The sequence below is a fragment of the Odocoileus virginianus genome, chromosome 3, assembly GCF_023699985.2.
Source record: "Odocoileus virginianus isolate 20LAN1187 ecotype Illinois chromosome 3, Ovbor_1.2, whole genome shotgun sequence".
In the NCBI taxonomy this organism is placed as follows: Eukaryota; Metazoa; Chordata; class Mammalia; order Artiodactyla; family Cervidae; genus Odocoileus; species Odocoileus virginianus.
This window is the reverse complement of record NC_069676.1, coordinates 40,749,309-40,774,285: the sequence shown is the minus strand read 5'-3', so window position 1 is coordinate 40,774,285 and position 24,977 is coordinate 40,749,309. Positions and strand designations below refer to the sequence as shown.

Sequence of the window (24,977 nt, the reverse complement as noted above, 5' to 3'; positions counted from 1 at the left end):
CCTTTCCTGTGACCTGTCCCCTCTAGTCAATTGTTTTCTTTGGAGGGTAAACTGAGTCCTCTGGTTAACAGGCAGTGATGCTGCCGTATCCTATCCATAGACCCCCTGGGCCCCTATGGGAGGGCCGAGGATGCCGAGGCCCAGCAAGAGCAACTCTACCTCCAGAGCCGGATCTATGTGGCCCTGAACCAGCGGCTGCAGCAGGCGGGTGCCCAGTTGGAGCAGAAGCGTGCAGACCTGCAGCAGGCGGGCAAGGAGCTGGAGCGGGACATCAGCCAGGTGGGCCAAGTGGCTCTGCCCGGCACAGCAGCCGCCTCCTTGGGATAACCCGGCCCACCAGAACCTCGGGTCCTCCACTCAGCATCTGGCCTGGCACCCCTCACCTGACACCTGGGCCCCTGGGTCCCAGAAGATTTCTGGCTCTCTGTTCTGCGGCCTAGGTATGCCCTGGCACCCAGAGACCCCAGGGGACACAGCCTGCCCAGTCGGTGTGGGGCCTCACTGGACATAGACCCCCTCCCTGAGGAAGGGATCCAGGTTGTGCACAGGCCTCTTGCCCTGAGGAGCCCAGACTGGACTTCCTTCAAGGCCCGGGGCCCAGGACCATCAATCCATCCCCCTTCCCTTCCTCTGGCGACCCTGCTTCACTGACCAATCAGACTGAGCTGGTGGGACCCACCCCTCTGGTTCTCCCATCCCCATGTGAATTGAGGGGGGGCCCAGAGGTTCCAGAAGAGTGTGGGGGTGTTCAGTGTCCTCCCCAGCCCATAGTGGCTGTGGTTGTGTGAGGAGCAGTAGCCCTCAGGGTGAGTGCCACCTCTTGGGGCCCCTGGCTCCCCGTCTTGGACCTGGGTGCTCCCCCAGGGCAGGCTCTTGTCTCTCTGTCACCTGTGGGATCCAGTCACATGGGGATACTGTGAGAGGACGTGGTAGTCAGTCTCCGCCCCGGCTTTCACCCAGTGCCCTTCCTCTTTCCACCTTCACCCGCAAATAGGTGGGCTGTGGGCCAGGTGAGGACCATGAAAAGGGCTTTCAGCCTAAAAAACCAGTCCCGTGAAGACCAGAGCAGCAGACCAGTGGGAGGTGGTGAGCCCACTGAGCGCCTCCGACGACAGTCCCCCCATGGGCCCCTCCTTTCCAGGGTCCCAAAAGCTCAGGGCGGCGCTGGGACCCCGCACAGCAGATGAGGAGACCTCGCGTATCCCAGGAGGAAAAGGTGTCTTCTTCACGCCTAGAGACTCTAAAACTGGAAACTTGGGGGCCCAGGTGTTGAGAAAGTGTGGATGCAGCCCCAGTAGCAGCAATGGACACCGAGCAGCCTCCTCGTCCAAGGGAGGGCACTCTTGCACACAACAAACCCTTGTGTCAACCTCGAGTACACTTGGTTGTGGGGAGTGAGGCTGTGCAGGCAGCACATGGACCCGGATGGAAGGCCTGCAAAGCCCCCTCCTGACCCCCACCCTGCTTTACCCCTCTGGAGACTAAGGCGCAGGCAGTTGGAGCGCGATTCAACAGCTGTTTATTAAAGGTGCAGTGAGATGCCTGGCTCTGCGGCCTCTTTTCGCCAGGTGATGGCTTTACAGGTGGGGGCTGTACGTATTTACAGGTGTCCTGCGGCACCTGGGATGGAGACGCGGTGAGGGGGACAAGCCAAGACAACCAGGCTCAGGCTGCGGCAACATGGTGAGGTAGTGCCCCAAAGTCAGCACCCAGCTTGCGGTGTCCATCTGCTCTGGGCCGAGGTCTGGCCTTGGTGCCCTATGTCTCTTGGGTCAGGGCTTCACAGGAGTGTTTGGGGTCCTCGGATTTTGTTCCTCTAAGCTCTGGCCTCAGGCTGATTGTCCCACAATGGCCAGCACTGCCTCCTCCAGGAAGCCACTGTAATCAGGGCCTCGGGCTCCCACCGGCCCAGCGGCTGCGTGGACCACTGCTTTGATGGATCGAGGTGGCAGGGTGGGCGCTGGACAGGATGGGATGGCTCGGGCCCTGCTCCTGCCTGTGGAGAGAATGGCTAGGGGCAGCCAGCCTGGACGGTCCTCTGCCACCAGTCATGGCAGCTGACATGCTCAACCCAGAGGTAGCTCTGGAAATTCTCCCCACGGCCCACGTGGGGAAGCAGGCACACAGCTGCCAGAGCACAGCCTGGGACTCAGTACCGGGGCTTCCACTCCAGGCCCCCACAGCTTGGCAAGCTGGCGGCATTCCATTTCCAGGGGTGGCTCGCCTATGATGATGGGGTGCAGCATTCTGCAGCCCCTCCCCCCCCCCCCCCCCCCATTTGAGAAGGAGCTCAGAAGGCCACTCCTCCCTCCCCTCCTGGCTACTGACAGGAAGGGAGCAGCCGTTTGCAGAGCAGTGTCTTATCCGCCTTAGAGAGGGGCCTCAGGGTCAGCAGTGGCTGTTCTAGCGCCCTGCTCAGTTCCCACCGCTCTCCCCAGGAGGAGTATGTGGTGCAGTCTTTCCTGAGTCCTGCTTCCTCTCCTGGCCCTCAAGCCGAGCCCCTGGCCTGCGGGACTTGATGTCGCAGCGTGTGTGTCTTAAGGAGCGGCAGCACGGCGTCCAAGGGGGCGGAGGCAGGGCTCCTTCAGCACCTCCTCTCCACCTGGCTCTGCCCTCCTCCTCCCAGAGAAGGGATGGCAACCGGCACACTGTCCCCGGCCCCCAGAGCAGCCCGGTAGGGCGGTGTGACTGCAGATCCTTAGGGCGGCTGAGAGCAGCTCCTGGCTCTCGCCCACAGCCGGGCTCCTCAGGGAAGGGAGATCGGCTGTTCGGGCAGGTGTGCTGGCCCCCGGGAGGAGGCCACGCCCCACGGAGCCCGCAGATCCAAGGAAAAGGAGACTCAGGGTGAAAGGCAAAGGCCTGGGACCGGGCAAGCGCCCGCGGGGAGCACTTCCCGCAGAGTGCGGTCCAGGTCCTGTGGTCCAGGCCTGGCTACTGGGCGGTGGGTAGGCCCCGGCCTCCCCTCCGTTTCTCGGTCTCCTCAGCCACGACCCTCCTGGCACGCCTGCCTCTCCTGGTTCCTTACGAGTACTGCGGGGACGCTCTGTGTCCCCAACGCCCCCGACCAGTTTCGGGGTGCTCCAGGCTCCCTGCGCGTGTCTGTCGGGTTGGGGTGGCCTTTCTGCCAGGCGCAGACACGCCCCTCCCGCACGCCCCCAGCTGAGGCGGAGACGGCAAACAAACCAGCTAAACGGTAGTTAACCAATTACCCGGCCCTGCACGTAATTACAGGCTTTCTCCTGCGCATGCGCAGCCGTCTCCGCGCCCCCCTCTGGCAGGCTCCTGCAGCCGCCACCCTCTCAGCCCCGTCCCCACCTCGGCGGGCACTGTCATTCCCTCCCTACCCCCATACGTTCCCCAGAGGGGAGGGGAGCAAGTGTGGTGCTAACGCCGGGCCCGGCAGGGTCAGGAACCCAGAAGGGCACCGCTGAGGACGGCCCGAGCCAGGAGGGTGGTCTCCGCGCGGGGCGCCTCGTAGGCGCCCCCTTGCGGTGACGCGCGCTCCAGCCCGCAGCTCACTTTCCTCGGCTCAAAAGCAAGCGTCTACGCATGAGTGCGAGGGCCGTGTGGGCAGGGGTGAGGCTCGGAGGGCGGGGCCCTAGGGGGTGGTGGCAGGTGGGTCCTGGGACCACCCTTGGGGCAGCCAGATGGCCCTGGGCCAGGAGAGGATGTTCTGGAAGTCCAGTCCTGGCCACTATTCCAGGAGGCTGGTGGGGACAGGGGTGGGGGCCTTCTCCACGGAGTCAGCGGTGGCCGCCACCATGGGGCTGGGCACGTAGTTGAAGGGGGGGACGCGGGCGGAGCGGCTGGGGGAGCCGTGCCGGCTGGCGGGGACGAAGGGGGTGGGGGCGGGCGCCTTGGCGGGCGGCCCGTCCACGTCGCTGCCAAGAAGGGAGATAGGGCCGCCGGCCGTGGCCTGGGGGGGTGCCCTGCTCTCCATGCTCGGGGACGTGCTGGAGTTGGTCTTCGCCGCCGCGAAGTCCTCAGTCTGGACCACGGCGTCGCTGGTCTTGCGCTGCGGCGGGCCGGCCGGGCCGTCCTCTGGCGGGGAGCCCAGCAGCGGCAGTGCGCGGGCGGGCAGCGTGCTCCGCAGGATGTGCGGGACGTCCTCGTCCCGGATGCGGCGCCACGTGGTGCCCGGCGCGGCCACCCTGGGCAGTGGCCCGGCCTCCCCTGCGCTGCTGCGGCGGGTGGCATCCGCTGCAGGTTCGGGGCTGGTGGCATCCGGTCTGCGGACCACGCTGATGTGGGGTAGGGAGGCATAGCGCTTGACCGTCTCGGGCCCGGTGGCCGGCGTACGGACGGGCAGGCGGGACGGGCTCTCGGAGCTGGTGCGCCGAGGCTGCCGCTCGCTGGGGCGGGGACGGGCCGCGGGGGCCCGCTGGGGGGCCGGGGCCTGCTGGGAGCCTGCCCGCAGCTCATCACAGCGCGAGGAGCAGAGGAAGACAGCGGGTAGTGCCGGCCGGCCGCGGCAGGGCGAGGCAGCCTGGGTGGTCGGGTTGGTGGCCTCGGGTGCGGACAATTCAGAGCGTCGGCGACGCAGCAGACCCGGCGACTCCTTGATAAAGGTCAGTTGCCGCCGGAAACCCGAGCGCTCGGAGGATTCGCTGCCGCTAGAGCGGGCGGAGGCCACGCGCACCAGGCCCAGGCGGCCCCCTCGGGCTGCAGGGCCCCTTTCTGCGCCCACCCGGCCCCTAGGGCCTGGCTCCGGGGCTGCCCTTGCCAAGGGCGGCGGCCCCCGCCTGGCGGGCCTCTGCATGAAGGGGATCCTCACGGGTGACTTCTGTGTCTTATGCTGCTTGGCCAGCAGGGCCCTTGCTGGAGTCTTGGGCACTGGGGAGGCCCTGGGGCCGGGCAGGGGCCCTGCAGGCTGGGCGGCAGGGGGTGACCTCCTGGGCAGAGGCTGGGAGGCCGGTGAGGTCTGAGAGGAACTTGACGACGGGGTCTTGGCAAGGCGGGCTGGTGGTGTGGCACTTCTCTGCGGGGGACTGAGCGTTGCCAGCTCTGAGATCTTGCCAGGCCGGTGCAGGCTCCTAGACCTCTGTTGCCCTGTGCTGGGGGCTTTGGTGGGGGCCGCTGGCTGCACGGGGCTGGGGGCTCCCATCTTTCTTGCTGCATTGCGGGAACCAGGGGCACCTCTGGACTGCGCCCGGGTGGCTGGACTGGGCATGTAGATCACTGTATGTCCCCGGAGCACCGCCGGCACCCCATTCGGGGCCTTCTGAGTGCCACGCAGCTTCTCCGGCCTGCTGCTGCGCTGGATGAGGGCCCCTTCTGGTTTCTCTGGCCGCAGGGCACCACCTGGCTGGCCCTCTGCCCTTGGCTGACGCCCCTTCCTATGCAGGGTGGGCTTCAGGGTGGAACCCACTGACTGCCCTGTTGCAAAGGACAGAATGGAATCAGACTCTGAGGAGGCCTCGCGCGCAGCTGCCGCTGCAGCCTGGTGCAGCCATGTGGCAACAGAGTTGGCACCCTCCTGGATGGCACGCCACTCGATGCTATCCAGGTCTGAGGCATGGTCTGAGCTGGCCGCCTCCTCACCGTGTTCCCGGGGCCCCTCTGCTGCACGCTCCTTTGGCTGGGCCTCTCGGGGTGGGCGGCGCCTTGGTCCAGACACCTGAGGCTGGCGCCTGGGCAAGGCTGAGCCGATGCAGCGCCTGAGCAGCTCTGTCTCAGCCCGCGGGCTGGGGGTGCCATCCTTCCTGCCCCCGGGGCCCAGGTCCTTGGTGAGCCCTGGCTTGTGTACCCGGGGCCGGCTGGCCATGCACTCGGAGGGCTCAGGTTCGCTGAGGGAGCTGGCCGAGGAGCTCAGGGAGTAGCATGGTGGTGTCTCATCTGCAATGAGGCTGGGCTGGGCACGGGCAGGTGGTGCCGCCTTGGGTGCAGCCTTGGGCACAGCCTGCACCTCTTTCCTGGCACCAGCTGGGCACTCCCTCTTCACCGCCCGGGGGATCGCAGATGCCCGCCGTGGGGGTGCTGCTGTGACCGCTGTGGCCGTCTCCTCATCTGAGTCATTGCCATAGAAACAGTACACAGCCTCCTCAGTGGGCGTTGTGAGGCACAGAGACTGCCGAGCCCCATCCCCATGCTCCCGGCCTGGGCGGGAGCTGTCCCGCAGGCTGTCCCTGCAGGCGCTTTGGGGCCGGCGGAGGGGCAGCTCCAGCCCTGCCCGGCTCCTGCCAGCCCCCCGGGGCTGCTCTGTGCTCTGGCCCATGCCCCCCACCCTGTGCCGCTGCCCAGCAGGCTGCCTGGTGGGGGCGGCACGACCCGCGGGCTTCTGCCCATCCAAACGCCCACTATCCTTGGGGGGTCCCTGCAGGGTCTCGTCGCTGAGGGAGGCGGCGCTGGAGAAGTTGACTGGAGTGCCCTCGGCCGAGTCAGTGCAGGAGTCGTCCTCATGGGCCGGGGCAGGCACCAGCATGTAGACTGGCACAGGCAGCGCGCGGCGGCCAGGCACCAGTGCCGAGGCCACCTTGCGGAGCCGGGCAGGCACGGACCCACCCAGGCACTCTCGCAGCAGCTCCAGCTCCTGATCAGTGGACACCGGCCCTTCCAGACAGCCACTGGCTTCGTCCCGTCTGCGGTGCCCCGGGCCTCCACCTCCTCCGCTGCCACGCTCTGGGCAGGCAGGGGGCAGCAGCCGCAGCTCCACGTCCTTCTGCACGTAGAGCTCATGCAGGGCCAGTGCGCTGAGGCTGGAGGCACACGAGAAGTTCTCGTCGGGCTTCTCCACAGTGAAACGTACGCTGCCTGCATCCAGCTCGGAGGGCAGCCGGCAGCGCTCCCGGCAGTCGGCGATGTCCAGGAAGCGCTTCACGTAACTCTCCCACTGCAGGCTGAACTGGGTGGCCTCCCGCTCGCCCGGTGGTGCTGGGGCCAGTGGTGGTGTCTTGCTGCGGCTCGGCGGCATGGTTTGCCCGGGGCTATCAGGCAGCTCACTGGGGCTGACCGTGCCGCTGCCCAGTCCGCTGCATGGGTCACTGGGGATGGAGCTGGCAATGGACGGGCTCTCGAAGCTGCCCAGTGAACTGACTGAGCTGCAGCGGCTCAGCACCAGTGGTGTCTCCTGCACGCAGTTCTCAGAGGAGCTGGACGGTGTGGCATCCTCCACCCCCAGGCCCCGACCCCTCTGGGGCGCCGGGATGGCCATGGGCAGGGACGTGGCCCCCGGGCCCCGCCAGGCCCCATCCAGCTCTGCCTCACCAGGGCCAGCCTCCTCCAGCCCCTCCAGGGAAGAGTCGCTCTCGTCTAGGTCCCCAGCCTCACTGGGCCCCGGGCGGCCAGCTGAGGACAGCGAGGACAGCGAGCTGCAGCGGGACAGGCAGAGGGGTGCCTTCTTGACCACTAGCTTCTCAGGCATACTGCTCAGGCCCTCTGTGGACAGCCAGGCCTGTTTCCGGGTCCCGGGGGCCAGGGACCCTGCACCCGCCCTGGTGGCGCCCTCCAGCAGCGGCACGTGCTGGTAGGTGGGTGACAACTTGATGGTACGCACGTGGGCGTCTGTGGCCTTGGCATCCCGGGCCTCAGGCTCAGCCTGGCCTCCGGGCAGGTTGAGGTCAAGCCGGCTGGGCCGCGCCTGGCCACGTGGGGGCCCCTCTTGGTGCTCGGCCAGAGCAGCCAGCGAGCAGGGCCGTGAGTGCTCACGAGGACAGTGCCCATCACTGGTGCTACCGCTGTTGAGACTGTCATTGGAAAGGCTGGCGTGGGCTGCCTTGAGCCGCAGCAGTGGGTGAGCCCGGCTTCCGCCCGCTTCCCGCCGCCCCACCTCAGGTCCCCCTGCAAGGTGAGCAGGATTGGGCACGGCCTTCTCGCGGGGCCTCCTGCCCAGGGTCCCCGGAGCTGAGGCTGAAGCTGTCATCAGAGGAGGTGTGCAGGGCTGAGATATCCTCCACCAGCCTGTCGATGCGAGCCACCGCAAGCGCCAGCTTGGCCTTGGCCCTAGCTGCCACGGCTGCCTCCCCACAGGCCTCCTTCTCCACCTCCAGGCCTCCTCGGCGGGTGGGCGGGGCTCGGGCCAGCGCCTGGCCCTGCAGGAAGGGGCTGCCCAGGAAGAGGGAGAGCACTGCGGGGCTGGCAGGCTCTGCGGCAGTGGCGGCAGCGGCCAGGGAGGGCGCATCGTCGTCGTCAAAGCAGCCCGAGTCAGAGGCGTAGTCCTGGGCCAGGCCGTCCAGGTGGCGCAGGGGCGGGAGGGGCTTCTTGGAGACGGCCTCGGCCTCCGGCAGGCCCTGCTTCTCCAGGTGGTCAAGCGCCTGCGCCAGGTGCCGTGTGTCCAGCTCGGCCTCTAGCGCGCGCTGCTTGCGCACGTACAGGCTGGGCGCGCAGGAGCCCGGGGAGATCGCGGTGGCCGCAGGCTGGTACTTGGCAGGCCGGTGAGCCAGCAGGTTGCGCAGCGCGGCGGCGCTGCCCATGGCGATCATCTTGTGCTTCGAGTGCACCAGGTTCCGCAGCATGCCCACGGCGCCCAGGTCCCACAGCAGCTCTTGGTCGCGGGGGCTGCGGGCCGACAGGTTCCAGAGCGTGCCGCACGCATTGCTCACTATGGTCAGGCTGTGCGAAGTCAGGTGCTGCAGCAGCGTCTGCAGGCAATTGTGGTCGCGCAGCACCTGCCTGCGGGAAGCAGGGCGGAGCGCGTCAGGCCCCGCCCAACCTGGACACCGCCCACCACCCTCGGCGGCAGGATGGGGCAAATCCAAACAGAAGATGCCCGGGTAACTGAATTTCAAAAACAGGGCTAAATTCTTAGTATAAGTGTATCCCAAACACTTGGGATGTACTTGTGCCAAAGCTTTTATTAATATCAAACTATTAAACAGTACTCTTAATTTGTTATTAATACTCATTTAAAGTGAAATTAATTCATTAAAAAAATTTTTATTCTATAACGGAGTATAGTTGACTTACAATGTTGTTAGTTTTAGACGTACAGCAGAGTGGTTCTGTTATACCTCTATACATTCTTTCTTGGATTCTTTTAGCATCTACGTTACTGTAGTAGAATTCGCTGTGCTATACAGTAGGTCCTTGTTATTTTACATATAGTAGTGTGTAGTATATCTCATTATATACCTATACTAGAGATTCCTGTTTGTTTCTAGAGATACTAAGTACTATTTATTATTAGCATTAGTAGTAGATAAAATGTTTTATTTTGCTTGATAAGACTTTTTTTTTTTTTCTGTCCACTCCATGACTTGTGAGATCTTATTTCCCCCACCAGGGATGACTGAACCCGGGACCTCGGTAATGAAAGCACCAAGTCCTAACCACTGCACGCCAGGGAATTCTCTACTGGGGTAAGGTCATTAGCACAAGTATATCATGTAATTAGAGACATGAATGGCAACTCCAATATTCTTGCCTGGAAAACTCCATGGACAGAGGAGCCTGGAGGTCTATACTGCATGGGGTCGCAAAAAGTCGGACACAACTGAGCGACTAATGTTTACACTTATTTATCCCATGTAATATTTGGGATATCCTGAAAATAGTATTGGGGGCTTCCCAGGTGGCGATAGTGGTAAAGAATCCACCTGCCAATATGGGAGAGGTGGATTCAACCTCTGGATTGAGACCCTGGACAAAGAAATGGCAGTGCCCTCCAGTGTTCTTACCTGGGAAATCCCATAGACAGAGGAGCCCATGGACTGTAATGTAGCCCACCAGGCTCCTCTGTCCATGGGGTCTCAGAGAGTCAGACACAACTAAGTGACTAAGCACACACACACATAGTATTAAAAGGAAACAGACATCTAAGTATTGTTTCTTAATGTTTTAACTGATAAAATCTTCAGTGAAGGTATATCCCATGCAATATTTGGGATATACTGAGATGTATACTTTTTAAAATTTATGTACTTTCATATATCAGAAGCATTACTTACTAGTACTATTAATAAGTGATATTAATAAAGAACAAGTTTTTATTACTACTATTTAGAAATGCATTTTTATTTTTTTTTTATTATTATCATTTTTTTTTATTCCCTCCCCCACCCCCACTCCCAGCTTTAAGATCAGCCTCCAAAACGAAGCCCTGTGTGCTCTCAAGGTCCCGCCGGCATTTTTATTTTAATAAATTCATTTAAAATTCAATATAAGTATGCAATGTTATAGTAGGAAAGAAATATGTTAATGAAGAATAGGTATTGTTTTACTTAATATTTTAATAAAGAGCAAGTATTTACTATTAATGTTATTTAGAAAATTATGTATATTTTTACTGAGTTAATTTAAAATTTAGTACAAGTATATCACATGCAGAGTTTGGGATATACTTTTAAAAGTTAATGTCTGTTCACATAGTGAAGTATTGCTTGTTGTTAATGTTACGTAGTAAGTTACTTATTACATAGTGAATAACATTTTAATAAAGAACAAGTATTATTAATATTACTTGAATATTATGTTTATTTTTACAAAGCTAGTTTAAGATGTAGTACAAGTATATCCCATGTAGTATTGGGGATATATTTATACTAAAAATAGCACCTGGGGGTCATCTAGATGAGTCATTGGCAGGAGAAGGTAAGGCTCCCCAGGGAGTTTACTGCAGAGGGGGTTTACTGCAGAGGGGGAGCTGCCAGCCCCCCCACCCCAGTGCCCCCACTCCCTCCCCCCACCTCTTTACCCCCAGTGCTCCAGCACCCCTTACACCTCCTTCCTCCACCCCCAGCACCCCCTCCTTTACCCCCCTTTCCTCAAGCCCTGCCCCAGTGCCCCCCACACCTCCTTCCTCTGACCCCAGCATTCCCTACTCCGTTCCCCGACACCTCCTTCCCCCCTCCCAACGGGGACCCCTCCCACCCCCTCCCCCTGCCCCCAGCTGACCTGTAGTCCTCACGGGTGGCGATGAGGCTGGACACATTGCGCAGGATGCCGCCACCGCTCTCGATGATGGCTAGCGAGTTGCTCTGGCACTTGTAGGTCAGTGTGCTCACCAGGAAGCCCAGGGCACCATCCACCTGGCAGATGGCCGCCTTGTTCTCCGTGCTGTGCGCTGAGAGGTTCCACAGGGCGCTAAGCACGCTCTTCAGGGTGGACTCCTGGGTGCAGGGCAGGAGCAGCAGGGGGACAACAATGTAGGGGGGACAACACAGCCCACTCACCAGGCCCTCTCCCCAGAGGCACCCACATGAGATACCCAGATGCATTTTCAAATTTAACAAGTAATGGAGTCAGCTATGACAGGTTCTCTGAGCGGCAATGTTGGAAGCCCCAGGTGTGGGCCCGTTGCCAAGCAGTGGGTTGTCTGACTTGGTTTCCCCCCAGGTGGAGAACTCACCACCTGCCACCAGTGCCTCCTGCCCACCCTGGCTGCCCCGCCCCCCAGCCGCCCCACTTAACACCCACCTTAGTGGCTCGCAGGACACACTGCATCAGGGCAGTCATGCTGCCCACCTCCCTCAGCACCTTCTTGCTGTTGATGTCAGCCCTCCAGGACAGGTTGCGCAGGATGCTAGACACGACCTGGGGGCGGGGCGGGGCAGGGCAGGCAGGGTGGGCCTGGGCCAGGCTCCCACCCTAAAGGCCTGCAGCAGCTGGCACACAGCAAAGCACAGGGGATGCCCTCCTCCCCCTCCCCCCTCCCCCGTGTTCCCACAGCCTCCTGATACCTGGTGCAGCTCCTCACTCTCTGATGCCAGCTGGGCGACAATGGCCTCCATGCAGCCCCGGCGGGCGCACAGTGCAGCCTGTGGTGGGCACAGGGAAGTCATGCCATGTCGGGGGGACAGGTGGGGCAAGTGTCAACCAAGCACTTGCAATGTGCTGGAGCATGAACCCCACCCCCATCTTCACCACCATGGAGGGAGGGAAGCAGTGACTTCATTGCCCAAATGAGCCATGTGGCTCAGGCAGATGCAAACACTGGTCTCCCCTCCAGCCCTCCATCCACAGCCCAGAGGCCCCGTAGTCCACAGGGCAGAGTGGCCAAGAGGACAGTGGCCTGCTTGAGGGAGAAGCTGGGCCTCAGTCTCCCCACCTGTCCCACAGCTCAGTGCTACTCCGGGCCGGGTGAGGCCAACCCGCCCACCCAGGCACCTTGTTGGCGACATCCCCGAAGGTGAGGTTGGTGAGGGTCATGCCGGCGTATCGGCGCAGGGCCAGGTTGAGAGGGTCCCGGGTCATCTTGTGCATCTCATGGTCAACCTGCAGTAACTCCGCCACTGCCTGCAGCCCACCTGTGGGGGGCCCGGCAGCACAAGGGTCGTCAGGTGCCCCCAGCCATCCCGCCTCACAGGTCACTCTGCTATACACCCTCCCTTCTCTCCCACCCCCAGTCTGCTCTCCTCAAGCCTACTTTTGAAACCCGACTCTGAGGACACCTCTTCCAGATAGCCTGCTGGCAGGCTTGCCTTTCCCCTCAGTGCCCTGTGCCTCCACGCCTGCCTCCTTTCCACTCTCAGTCTCCAGTCACACGTGGTCCAACTACAGAGTCTTTGCATGTGCTATTCCCTCTGCCCAGGTGCTCTTCCCCACTGTCCACCTAGTTTCCTGTGTCCCCTTCTGTTCAAGAGTCACTTCCTCAGGGAAGCCCCCCAACTTCCCAAACAAGAAGCCTCAAAACCATTAGACGGCGAACCACTGAGGGTGGGGCGGGAGGCTGTGCCGTGCCACATCCCCAGGACGGACCAGATGGCATATGCTCAGGAGCCATTGCTGATGGCCCACACACACAACCCTCTGTTCACTAGGACACAGGGTTCTCACGAATGTGGAGGGTGATGGTCAAAAGGTACAGGAACCCAGACACACATGGCCCTTCCCCTCGCTCAGCAATGGGATCCTTCTCAGGACTGTGAAGTACTTTTGCTCATGAACACACCAGTGGGGGCCATCCTGGGGAAGGGGCTCAGCAACACTAACCTACAAGCTTCCAAAGGGACCCTGTGTGTGTATAATGTGCATAGCAGAATGAAAAAAGTGTTGAGATACATAATTCAAAGTTGAGGGGGGTATCCAAAGCCTTTTTGCTTCTTAATCTTAAAAATCCACTCCTAGGAGCATATATATATATATATATAGTGGAATATTACTCAGCCACAAAAAAGAACAAAATATTGCCATTTGCAGCAACATGGATGCAGCTAGAGATTTTGTGTGAAAGACAAAGACAAAAGCCATATGATGTTACTTAATGTGGAATCTAAAATATGACAAATGAATCTATCTACCAAACAGACTCACAGACACAGAGAACAGACTTGTGGTTGCCAAAGGGGAAGGATGGAGTGGGAGGCTGAAGTTAGCAGATGTAAGCTATTATGTGCAGGACGGATACACAACAAGGTCCTACTCTATGGCACAGAGAACTATATTCAATATCCTGTGATAAGCCATAATAGAAAAGAATTCAAAAAGAATATATATAACTGAATCAATTTATACCTGAAACCAACACATTATAAATCAACTATACTCCAGTAACAAATATTTACCATACTATAAATTAAAATGGAGAAATCTTATAACCCAGAATGCACAGCCCAGGGGTCCTCAGAGTAGCAGTGCCTGTTAAATTGCACTGCACACACCATGCCCACAAGAGGGGAGAAGGTAAATCATATCTTAACTTCATCAAATAAGTGACCTTTCAGGCCTCCTGGAGGGGACTTGGTAACCCCCAGGAGTCTGTGAAACAGCCAAGAGAGGAAAGCCTCAAGAGCTGTGCCCTCTTGTAAAGTGGCCACTGCTCCAGATGCCCCCCACCCCGCCCCTCACCCCACATTGTTGTACCATGTGAGACCTTAGGGAACTTCTGAGTGCTCCGATCACCTGCCAGGTGAGAGGTATGTGCCTCATTTTGTATTACAGTAAAACAAAGCAGATGAATGTAATTTGCGCCCTTGGTATTTCTGTTTCCAACATTTCAACGGACCTTCGTTAGGAAAAAGATGTAATATTCCCAAACCTAAAATTTCACAGGGTCGCCCCGCCCTGACCACTGGTAGGTTAGATTCACCTCAGCTCCTGACTTTCCCACCCCTACCCCCATTGCCTGAGTCCCAGGACCACTAGGGCCCAGAGCCTGCCCTGCACTGGAGGAGGCCTGGAGACCTTGGACCAGATCGGGGGCAGGGGTTGATGAGGGACACTCACCCAGCTCATTCATGGCACGGCGGTATTCCTCGTCGAAGGACAGCTTCATGACGGCGCAGGTGGCCTGACAGATCTGAGGCTCGATGGGCACTGGCGCTGTGGGCGCAAGGACCATGGTCAGAGCCCTCCCACTCACGGAGATGTAACCTGGTGGGTCCCCGCCCCTCCCTGCAGTCTGCACTCTGCAGGCCTGCCAAAACCCCAGAGTTTTTCAAAGTGCTGTGCGCTGGGCTTGTGGAAGTCACTCTCGGAGCAGAGGGGCCTCCTTTACAGAACCTCTAAAGTGAACAAGGAGTGACCTGCCTCACCCAGTCTGGTGCTCAGCATCGGAAATTAACTTTGCAATTAGCCACAAAAGCTAGAAATCTCAAACTCTGCACTCACGTTTGGAGGGTTGCCTACAATCCATGGTTTCTTGAACATCTACCCCGCGGCCTGGGTTGTTCCTGGTTGTCCCTTCACCAGTCTATCTTCACAGGTTCCCATGAGACCTCAGCCAGCGCCAGGCACAAAGCAGGTGCCCAGGAGAAGCCAGAGGCCCCTGACACCCCAGGGTGCTGCCCTGCCCCGCGGGGAGCCCAGGATGTGCACTCACCAGCACTGGCACCGCCGCCCTCAGGCCCGCCATCCCGGGCCTGCAGCCAGTCCCAGCAGGTCTCGCAGTAGGCGCGGATCTGCTCCAGCACATGTAACACGCGCATCTCCTTGCGTGCCAGCCCCTGGTCGGGCTGAGAGAAGACGATATTGTGCAGCGCTGCGTTGGCACGCATGCGCGCGTCCTTGGCTCCCGGAGCCCCCGGGGTCCCGTTGCGACCCCCAGCCCCGGCCTCAGTGCCGTGCAGGATCTGCAGCAGCAGCGGCAGACAGCCTGAGCGGCGCATGGCCACGCAGCTTTCAGGTGAGCTGGACATGGCAAGCAGTGTCCGCGCCGTGTCCTCCTGGTCCCGCGTTGCCAGCATGGACAGGAGCCAGAAGACCACCTCCACCTGTGAGGGGCAGGAGATGTCAGGGTGGGGAGCCTGCACTCCCCAGCCAGGGACAGTCCCCCAGCCTCTGGTGACTCCCCCTAAACAAGGGAGTCCCATCATGCTAGCCCTCACTCACCCTGCATCCTCCCAGAGAACACACACATACACCCTACTGCAGAGACGCCCCCAGTCCGTGATGCCCACCGGCACCATGGGTACTCCTAAGCTAGCATGCCCTCCAAATATACAGGACAGGTAGCCACACCAACGCCAGGCTCCAGACTACAACCCAGCCTCACCAAGCACTCCAACTCAGGGCGACCATCCCACACCTGGATAAGCTGTATGGAGGTCTGGGGAGGAAGGGCCTTCAAATGCAGTAGGGGTACAGGACCCACTTCACAGTGTATCCCAACCAAGCTGCCGCCATCCCTCCACCCCGCCTGTGAGCATCCCCCAACCTGGACTCCCCTCACCTTACTGTTGCCCGGCTGAGGGGCACCATCCTCAGGGTGCGTGGGGACCTCATTTTCGGCGTCCTCGTCCATGGGCATCGACTTCACCGCCAGCAAGGCCTGTGGGAGAGCGCCAGGCCTGTGGTTTCTGCCCAGGGGCACCATACAAAGCTCTCAGGCTGCCATGACAACGTAGTGGGGGTAGGGCCCTGGGGGTCTCCTTACTGCCTTGGCTGTCATCACCTGCTAGGGCCCTAGCTCCTACCCCCTGGTACCTGGGGCTCAGTCTGCTGCACCCGGTCCTGCGCGGACAGCAGTTCCTTGTCGATCTGCTCCAAGCGGGAAGCACGGATCTGAGTGGGAGAAAATGCACGCTGTGGAAATCCTGACCCATCCCAACTCCGCGCACTTCCCAATATGGCCCCGCCCTCAGCTCAAATCGGCCACATCCACTGCCAAAGCCCCTGGGCTCTGACCCTGGGCTTCTTCCACGATGTGGCCCTCCCACTCTAAACCCCACCCAGTTACTTGACTCCACTCTCTTCCTGGCCCCACCCAAGGTCCAACCCTTAACCCCGGACTCTGGACCCGCCCAAAACTTAGACCCCTGGCTGCCCTCCAAACACACTCAACTTTCTGACTTGGTTGGTCCCGCCATTTGATTGGCAACGCCCAAGTCTTGTTCAGACTCGGTTCCTCGCACTGTCGGCTCCGTCCCCATCGCCCGGGTACTCTGCCCTCTGTACTGGGTCCGGCCTAAACCCGCTCTAGCTGTGGCTCTGCCACCTGCGACAGGCCTCACCCACAGGAGCCTCTGCGCTCTGATTCGCCCACAGGTATATATAACCCCGCACTAACCCAGACTCCTCCCACAAGATCTGCGCTCTGATTCGCCCACTGGTGCACTGCCCCGCCCGCGCCGTACCTGCGCCCGCTGCACCATCTCGTCCGAGGTGCCGAAGCGCTCCTCCATCAGCGAGCGGATGTGCTGAGCCTCGAATTCCAGCTGCTGCCGGATCAGATCCATCTGCATCGAGAACTGCTGGGAGGGGCGGACGGGCCCCGTGAGGGGGCTCCCGGGAGGGGGAGGGGCCTCCACCTCCGCTCCACGCCCCCCGCCATAGGCGGGGCCCTGTGGACCCCTGGGCCGCCCCGGGAGCTCACCGTCTCCACGTGCGGGAGTTCATCCAAGCGCTTAGATAGCCCTTGCAACTGCGAGTAATACCAGAGCTTCTCCTTTTCCTCCTTCTCAATCTCATTCAACAGGAAACACCTGGGGGAGGGCAGGTCGGTGGGCGCGGGCTCACAGGCCGGGAGCTGTCTACCCTGATTTTAATGAACACTTCTTGGGTGCCATGTTTAAAAGGCAGTGTGGCAGTCTCAGCGCCCATAGCACTCCCGGGACTGGGGTGGGATGGGGTGGAGAAATTAATTGAAAGTACAAAAGGCAACTCATTTGTAAACTGTGATCCTCGGAGAGAGGCTCTGAAGAGGTTAACACCTCTGCAACACTGGATAATGGCCTTCTAGCCTACACAGGGTAAACTTGAGGCTCAGACTTCTTCATGCCTTGTGCAGAGACACTGTTATTCCCATTCTACAGGGCAGAAATCTGAGGCTGGCAGGGGCTAGGGTTCCTGCTTGAGGTCAGACAGCAAAGCATACAGTTAACTCCAGCTTGCTCCAGAGCTGTTCTACCTGACCCTACACGACCCAGCTGAGCTAGGCACACAGACCCTGCCTTCTTCTGGCCTCAGGCCCAGGTTTCTTGGGCAGCAGCCCTTTCTCCACAAAGATTGCCTTGAGTCCCCCTGGCTCCAGGCCTGACTCTGAGCCTTGGCACCGGACACAGCCTTGTCCCTGGCAATGCCTGTGTGTCCGGGACCCCTGGGGACGTCTCCCAGGAGTCTTCCCCTCAGCAGGAACACCCCCCTCCTCTTTGTCCTCCAGTTGAGGTCAGTTGGGCCAGGGAAAGGGGCTGAGGTACCAGCCCCCTGGGGGCAGTGGGTAGGGTGGGGTGGGGTGGGGGCAGGAGGACTCACAAGGTGGGTGGAGATCCCCCCATCTCACCGTTCCCGGTCCAGTTCCTCCAGGAGCCGAATGGTGGCCCGGCTCAGCTCCCCAAAGCTCTCTTTGGAGGGCCCAGAGCTATGCACTGGGCTTCCCTCAGGGGTCCGGGCAGTGGGTTCGGGGGCCAGAGCTGGGGGCTGGAACTTGAGGTTATACAGGCTGGTGATGTCCATCTGCAGGGCTGGGTGGGCATGGAGAGAGGTGAAGATAAGCACCTCTCCCTGCTTCCCCTCCCCGCAGTATGCAGAGGAAGTCCCAGGTCAGTGCCTCACCTTTCAGCTGTTCCAGCACCTCAGTCTGCCCGGAGGACACCAACACACGGGCCTCCTGCTCCAGCTTGCCCTGTAAGTGCTGCAGGACTGCCTGAAGATGGAGGCAGGAAAGACAGTGGTCGGTAATGCCTGGGAGCTCTGGGTCTGGCCATCTGTTAGATGCCCTCGTCCTGCCCACTCATCCCTTGTGTTTGTCCCTGTGCCACAGGCTGTGTCCTCTGCCTCGCCTCGCCTCCCCCTCACACCTTCATTCCTGATGTCTCTGTCTCCAGCTTGGACAGGTGGCTTGAATTATCCCGAAGCTCCTGCCTCAGGTGACTGTTCTCGGCCTTCAAGGCCTCCACCTGCCGCACCAACTGCTCATAGGGCGCCACGGAGCTCGTCATCTTCAGCTCCTGCAGTGCCTGGGGCCATGGGAGAGAGGGATCATCCAAGGGTCTGGGGAGAAGGCAGCCCCTGAGCTAGGTTCTGGCCCTCCCACCCAGCCCTGGGTGGATCTCAGGCAGGGTGGCTGAATGTTGCAGGCAGGATGGTGCTGGCCCAGGGAGTCTGGGGGACAGACCACCTGGCAGATGGGTTGACAGACACAGGCAGGCAGGGACAACAGGAGACAGAGGGACTGAGCCATTGGACAGGTTTTCAGACAGACAGCCGAAGTGACCAATAGACAAGACACAGACAGATGCTGGCCCTCATTGTGGGGGCTTCTGGACACACAAACGGACAGTCAGCTATACAGACATATGGCCTGACAATTTAATTTTATTATTATTATTAATTTTTGGCCAAATCCACGACATGTGGGACCTTAGTTTCCCAACCGGGGATTGAACCCACACCCCCTGCATTCAAGGCTATGTCTCAACCCCTGGACCACCAAGGTACTCCCCAACCTGATAATTTAAACTTGCAGGTGGGCTCTCCAGCCCAATGCCACCAGGCTTACAGACACACAGCCAGAGACAGACAGACAGACAGATGATAAACCAAGACCCTCTCCTGAATGAGCACATCTGCCCAGAGGCTGAGTGGATAGACTGCCAGCTGGCCCAGATGATGGACAATAAGAATGCCATGAAGGTTCTAAGAAAGTGGTGGACAAGCTGATGGTGGAGCCCTGGCAACTGTACAGTTGGACAGACAGACCCAGAAGCGTGAGGGTCACCTAGGGGTCTGGAACCTGGACACCTGCAGCCCCAACACCCATCCAAGCAGCAGTTGGATCCAGAGTACCTACCTGCTCGGCCCGGTGCCCCTCTGGTCAGCCCTCTGCTAGCCCCTGTCGTCCCCGGGACCTCCTGCCCCATCCCCAGCACATGGCCACAGCCGCTTGCTTCTTTGTGTGTCTGGCTGTCCTTCCTCACTCGGCCCAACCTCCTCCGTCTGTCCAGCTGGCCAGTGCCTCCTCCCTCGTCTTCGCCCTCCTGACGGTGCGATCCCACCACCAGCCCCCCTTCCCTCTTTGTTCCCTTCCCATCAGCCCATGCCCCCTCCCTCCGCCTTTGTCTGAGGCACACCAATGGCAGCTCATTTCCTCCGCCACCTCCTCCCTCGGAGCCCCCTCCCCAAGTCAATCAGTCAGCCACCCCTGCCCCCTCCCTTCCCCCTCCACCACCTGGCCGCATCCATTCATTCACTTTTTCACTCATTCTTCTCTCTCTCCCCCACCAAGGAGCCCCCCACTCACCCTAGGGATCCCAAGGGCACAGCTGAGCCTGGAGTGGGGGTGCGGGGGCTTGGCTCCAGGCAGGACATGGAGTCAGTCCTTTCTAATCACTCAGAGGATCTACTGCGTGCCTGGCTCTGTCATCTGACACCTTGTCACAGTCCTGAGTCTCAGCGACCACCATTAGACTGTTCCCAGAGAGAGAAGCTGAGCCGGGTGGTGGGGGATGCACCAGGCGTGCATGGAACTCAGACACTGCCCTGCAAGTGCTCACAAGTCCAGGCAGTGCTGGAGGTATACCAGCCCCGCCCTCTCTGCAAGCCTCAGTTTGCACGTCTGAAAAATGGGGAGAACTCGATCTGCCAGGCCTGTCTTGTGGGAGACTAGAGGGCTAGGTGGGATGGCTGTCATGGAGCAAACCACAAGTGACAGGCAGACAAGACAGTCCTATGGGAGACAGCGTGTCAGGTGGGGGAGACTGGTGCCCGAAGACCACAGCCTCCCCTCCCACCACAGTACTGATCCTGCCTATGACTCAGCCAGGGGTCCCAGCTGGGCATCAGGATGGACTGGAGTTGTGGTGAGACCCCTGGGGTCCAGCGGGGGCCCTGTGTCCTGGTGGAGGCCACCACACGTGCCCACCCAGGGGGAGCAGTAGTCCCGGGCATAACCCTCCCATTCCCCAAACCCAGAACCCGCCTGCAGCCCCCTCCCAAGGCTGCCCTCACGGGCTCTTCTGGAATGGCCCAGTGGAACTTCAGACCTTTCACTCCCCTCACACCTAGTAGTTACTGCTATGTCCCCATCAGACTGAACTTGGCAGCTGTGCCACCCCCCGGGCTTCCCCCTCTCATTCCAACCTGGGTCTCTAACCCCACACTCTCATCACCCACCTCAAGCTCTGCCCTGGGGGGACCCTCTCAGGGCAGCCTCGCCAGCCCCTTCCTGGCCTCCCACGATCCACTTTTCACAGTCAGAGGGAACTTGGAAAATCACAAGCTGGACCCCATTTCTCCCCTGTGCCAATGCCTCCAGGGCTCCCCGGGGCCTTCAGCATAAGCTGTGACTCCTTCACAGAGGCCCCACGTCACTGCCCCTGGCAGCTCTTTCTTCCCCCACCCCAGGCCTTGACACATGCAGTTCTCCTGACCAGAACACCTCTCCTGACTCCTGCCATCCCTCACAGTGCAGCCTCCTCCTGGAAGCCCTCCTGCCTGCCCTTCATCCCAGGCTGCCTCGAGGGACTGCATCAGACATCTCCATCGCCAATAGGAAAGCACCTACAGCTAGGGGTTTGTCTGAATGAGCAGCGAGAGGCCGCATTTCCTCTGATTCAACTGACACCCAGAGAGACGCAGCAGCATCCCCCTAGGCACACTGGCCAGCCCGCAGACTCTGGGAGGCCTGGGTGTTGAAACCTGTGAGTGGGTGTTTGCATGGGACTAGCTGCAGCGACGCAGAAGCCTAGCTCCCTGGGACACAGTTTCTCCTCTGGCTCCACCCTGAAGAAATGGAGTCTCCACATTGTGTATTTACAGGCAAGGCAGAGAGAAAAGGATGGAGACTGCTGGCGAGGAGGAGGCTGCCCTCCCTGCCCTCCACCCAAGGAAGGCGCCCGCTTACTTTATTTCATTGGGTTGGGCTGGCTGCGGTGCGGTGCGGAGGGCTTGGGTCTTCCTCCCTCCGCGCAGCTACGCCGGCCCCGCCCAAGCTCCCAGTCTTCCAGGGCTGGGGCGGCCGCGTGGCCCAGGTTCCAGGGCTCCGGGATTTCGGCGGCTCTGACAGGGGGCTCCGGGGCGGACAAAGCCCGGTCTGGGCCTCGCCAGGCGGCGCCGCCGCTCAGGGCGCTGGGCTAGACCACCGGGAGCGGGGGAAGATGCGGGATGGATGCAGGCGCGGCGGCCAATGGCGGCGCGGGAAGATGGGCTGGTGCCATGGCAACAGCCAATGGCGGCCCGGGGCGGGGACCGCCTCTGGCTGCGGGGCGTCGGGCCTTCGCTAGGGTTCAGGGGGGGTGTGTATGTGTGTGGGTGAACCCCCCCTAATGAAAGGAAGCGCCCCAATGATCATGACCTCTTGTCCTCTACTCCATTTCGGGGTGAAATGGCCTCTTAGAACCTGCAGTGGCTGAATCTGAAGAATCTGAGAGTAAAGCATCCAGTCCTGGGTGTTACATCAGAATCTCAGGGTGGAGGGAGGGCAGCCCCAGGGGCGGTGGGGCAGGAAACGCTTCCCCACGGATCCAGCCTGGCCTTGTTCCGATGGGTTAGGGCAGGCCAGGACTGGGGACACAGCTGGAGGGCCTCGAGGGTCCTGACTAGTATAGGGAGGTGAGCTGGGGGGTGGGCAGGCACGCTGGGGAGCACCTGGGACCCTGTATTTCTCCCCGCTTCCTTGGCAGAGTGTGTCAGCACCTCCGTGACTCCATGTCCCTCCCCACATTCCTCTGTCCCTGACTTTCTCTGAATCTCTCTGACTCTGTCCCAGGTGGAATCCACAATTCAGCCTTGCATAAGGGAAGCCAGAGGGGTAGGTCTGGGGTCCCCAGAGTACCCATCCCCAGCTGTATCAGATCCTCAATGAGTCCCTGGAGGCCACTTGAGGGTTTAACACCCAGAAGCTGAATCTGTAGCTGCGGCTCAGGCTGCCTGGTGCCCAAAGCTATGAAGGAGGCACCAGGGCCACAAGACACAGCTTCGAGACCTGCCTCCATCTTCTCCTGGCTGGGGGACCAGAGCAAACTGTCATTCACCTGGAGACCCTCCCATTTCTCTCTCTATAAAATGGGAAGGTGGCTGCAGCCCTTGCAAGGGCTGGTGCAAGGAAGGCCAGGACAGGAGGGGCAGCCAAGGACACAAGGACCACGTTGTTTCCTGTTGGGTGAGTTGCAGGAGGCCCCGTGTGCCCCATCCTGGGATGACAATGCTGAGGGCCCTGAGAGGATGCAGACCTTGACTGTCCCAGAGCCTCTAGAGCTGGACATTGCTGTCCCCAGCCTGCAGGGCTCAGAAGGGGGGTGCAGCGGGCAGAAGAAGTCCTTTCAGAGGCTGGGGAGGCTGCACTGAGAAGAGGACATGGGTGCTGGACCCCTTCAGGATGAATCAGAATTGGGCATGGGATTAAGGAAGGGAAAAGCTTTCCAGGCTGAGGGAACAGCAGGTCTGATGCTTGGAGCCAGGAAAGATCAGAGGCCACTCGAGGCATACAGGCTTCTGGTGGGGCCACAGAGGACAGAGGGTGGTGGGGTTGGATCAGGAAAATGATGAGGCCTTTAGAGCAGGGGCAGTCCCCATGGAGGATTCCTGGGGCTGAGTGGGAGTGGGGAGAAGACAGAGCCCAGGGCCTCAGCTTCAGCTCCACCTTGACTCCCCTCTACAACCTTGGGCACATCTCTCTCTGACCTCAGTTTCCCACTTGGTTCACTGGGAGGTGGGTTGGAGAATCACTGCCCCCACCCCCATGGGATGAAATCTTAGCTCCCCCACCCAGTTTCAGATGACACTGTCCTCAGCCAGAACATTAGAGCTGGCAGGGACTTGGAGGGTCCAATGACCAGTCTTATCCTCATACACAGGGGCAAACTGAGGCTCAGGGCAGGAAGCATGTTGCCTAAATTCATGCAGGAGTCCCACTAGATCCTCCCTGGACATTTCTCACCACTCTGGGTGTGTCTTTGACCTGGAAGGCTAGAGCGCATGAGGGCTGGATTGTTATTGTTCAGTTACTAAGTCATGTCTGCCTCTTTGCGACCTCATGGACTGCATGCAGCATGCCAGACTTCCCTGTCCTTCACTGTCTCCTGGAGTTTATTCAAACTCATATCCATTAAGTCAGTGATGCCATCCAACCATCTCATCCTCTGCCTCCCCCTTTTCATTTTGCCTTCAAATTTCCAAAGTATCAAGGTCTTTTCCAGTGAGTCAGCTCTTTGCATCAGGTGGCTGAAGTATTGAGGGCCGAGACCCTAAGGCAAAATGCCCTGTCCCCAAGCTTCTGGAACATCATGTCGCTGACATCACCCAAGACTTGACCCTGTAAATCTCTGAGGCACAGCCAGAATGTGCATCACTGGAAATTCTAGAACCACAAGAGCCTTCGTAACCCTCAGAGGCTCCCAGAACCCCAGGCTCAGTCTTGGGAGGTGCTGAGAAGCAGTGCCCAGGTCTAGTGGGGGGTCCCCTCCCAGTCTCCATCCCTGCTATCATCTGCACCCCCTAGTGCACAGGGCTGTCTTCTCCCCACCCCCACCCCAGCACTTGGTCCGGCACACAGCCAGGTTCACTCTTGGGTCTTCTGAGCCTGACCTCGATGAGCATCTCTGCCGCCTTGATTCTCTGCCCTCCCCCACTGAGCCTCAGCTGTGTCAGGAGCTGGAGACGAAACCAGAAGTGGCCCCCGACTCGGAGCTGGATGATGGCGTCGTGGGAACAGGAAGACACCAGATGGTCATGAGACCACAGAGATGGGCTCAGGTTAGGTGACTGAACAGGGCCCTGACAGGTGAGGAGAAAATGCCACTGGAGGTGGGAGAGGGGTGGAGCCTGCCAGGCCAGGCCGCATCCCTGAATCCTGGTCGCCTGACAGCGGTTCTGGGCCTCAGTTTCCCGGGAGTGGAGGGGCCGGGCGCGCAGCCCGTCAGCACCGTGGATAGCTCCCGCCGGCCTCCTGGCTGTGTCATGTGCGGGCGTATCTGCTCCACGCTCAGGCTCCAGCCCAGCTCTAGGCATGACCTTGGGGGCTCCCCGCTGCATCCCCCAGCCTCAGTTTCCTCCTAAGGAGGGGATGTTAGAGCCCCAGGATTAGGATGTCAGAGGTAGCAAAGCGCTCGGGCCCGGTGGGATGGACATTAGTATTAACATCACCATGGGCGATGTTACTCATACGCTCGGCGTCCAGAGAAGGAAACTGAGGCCTGGAAAGGCGCAGGGCGTGGCACGTCCCTCCACCCGCCTGTGCTTGGCGAGCTTCGGCACAGTGCGCCCTAGCTGCAGCCTCCCTCTCCCACCAGTCTCCAGGTCCGCTCAGTGAGGAGGGGTCTGGAGGAAGTCTTTCCTGGAGGCTTTAGGCTGGGCACGAGGTGACCGCGCTTGCGCAAACCCGGGAGTGGGGGGAGGTTGACTGCGGCCCGGGGGAGGGGCTCCCAGCCCTGCGAACGACCTGAGACGGTTTCCCTGGCAACGGTCTCCACAGCGATCGCGCAAGACCCCAGACTCGCGGAGATTCACTGCGCGTGCCCCGACGCCTCCTCGCGGTCCTCACTGCATCCCCGGCTGCGGCTCTACGCGCCTCAGCCGCACCCACGGCCAGACCCCACCCACTAGGCCTGGACCCCCGCGGCCTACCTGGTCCCGGAAGAAGGCCGAGTGCAGCAGGCTCAGCAGCCCCAGGAGCCCCATGGAGCTGTGGCCACCTCCACCAGCCCGCGCCCCGCCCCTCGACTGCTGGGGGT

General features: G+C 60.2%; 2 protein-coding genes across 2 annotated transcripts in view; one reads left to right on the top strand and one right to left on the bottom strand.

Annotated features, from left to right (window-relative positions):
- C3H19orf25 (chromosome 3 C19orf25 homolog) overlaps positions 1–1,539 on the top strand; it is a 5,008-nt gene extending 3,469 nt beyond the window's left edge. The window contains exon 2 of the mRNA XM_020869990.2: positions 101–1,539. Within this exon, the coding sequence (XP_020725649.1) occupies positions 101–327 (227 nt within the window). The 3' untranslated portion in view covers positions 328–1,539. The remainder of the gene's footprint in view (positions 1–100) is intronic.
- On the bottom strand, positions 1,503–24,977 carry APC2 (APC regulator of WNT signaling pathway 2). Its single transcript, XM_070465315.1, is given in 16 exon segments — positions 1,503–7,774; positions 7,776–8,607; positions 10,828–11,042; positions 11,350–11,466; positions 11,613–11,690; positions 12,040–12,179; positions 14,098–14,193; positions 14,693–15,083; positions 15,542–15,640; positions 15,796–15,873; positions 16,446–16,562; positions 16,685–16,793; positions 17,591–17,771; positions 17,863–17,953; positions 18,108–18,266; positions 24,871–24,977. Coding segments are annotated over 16 exon segments (6,837 nt in total). The 5' UTR covers positions 24,925–24,977; the 3' UTR covers positions 1,503–3,694.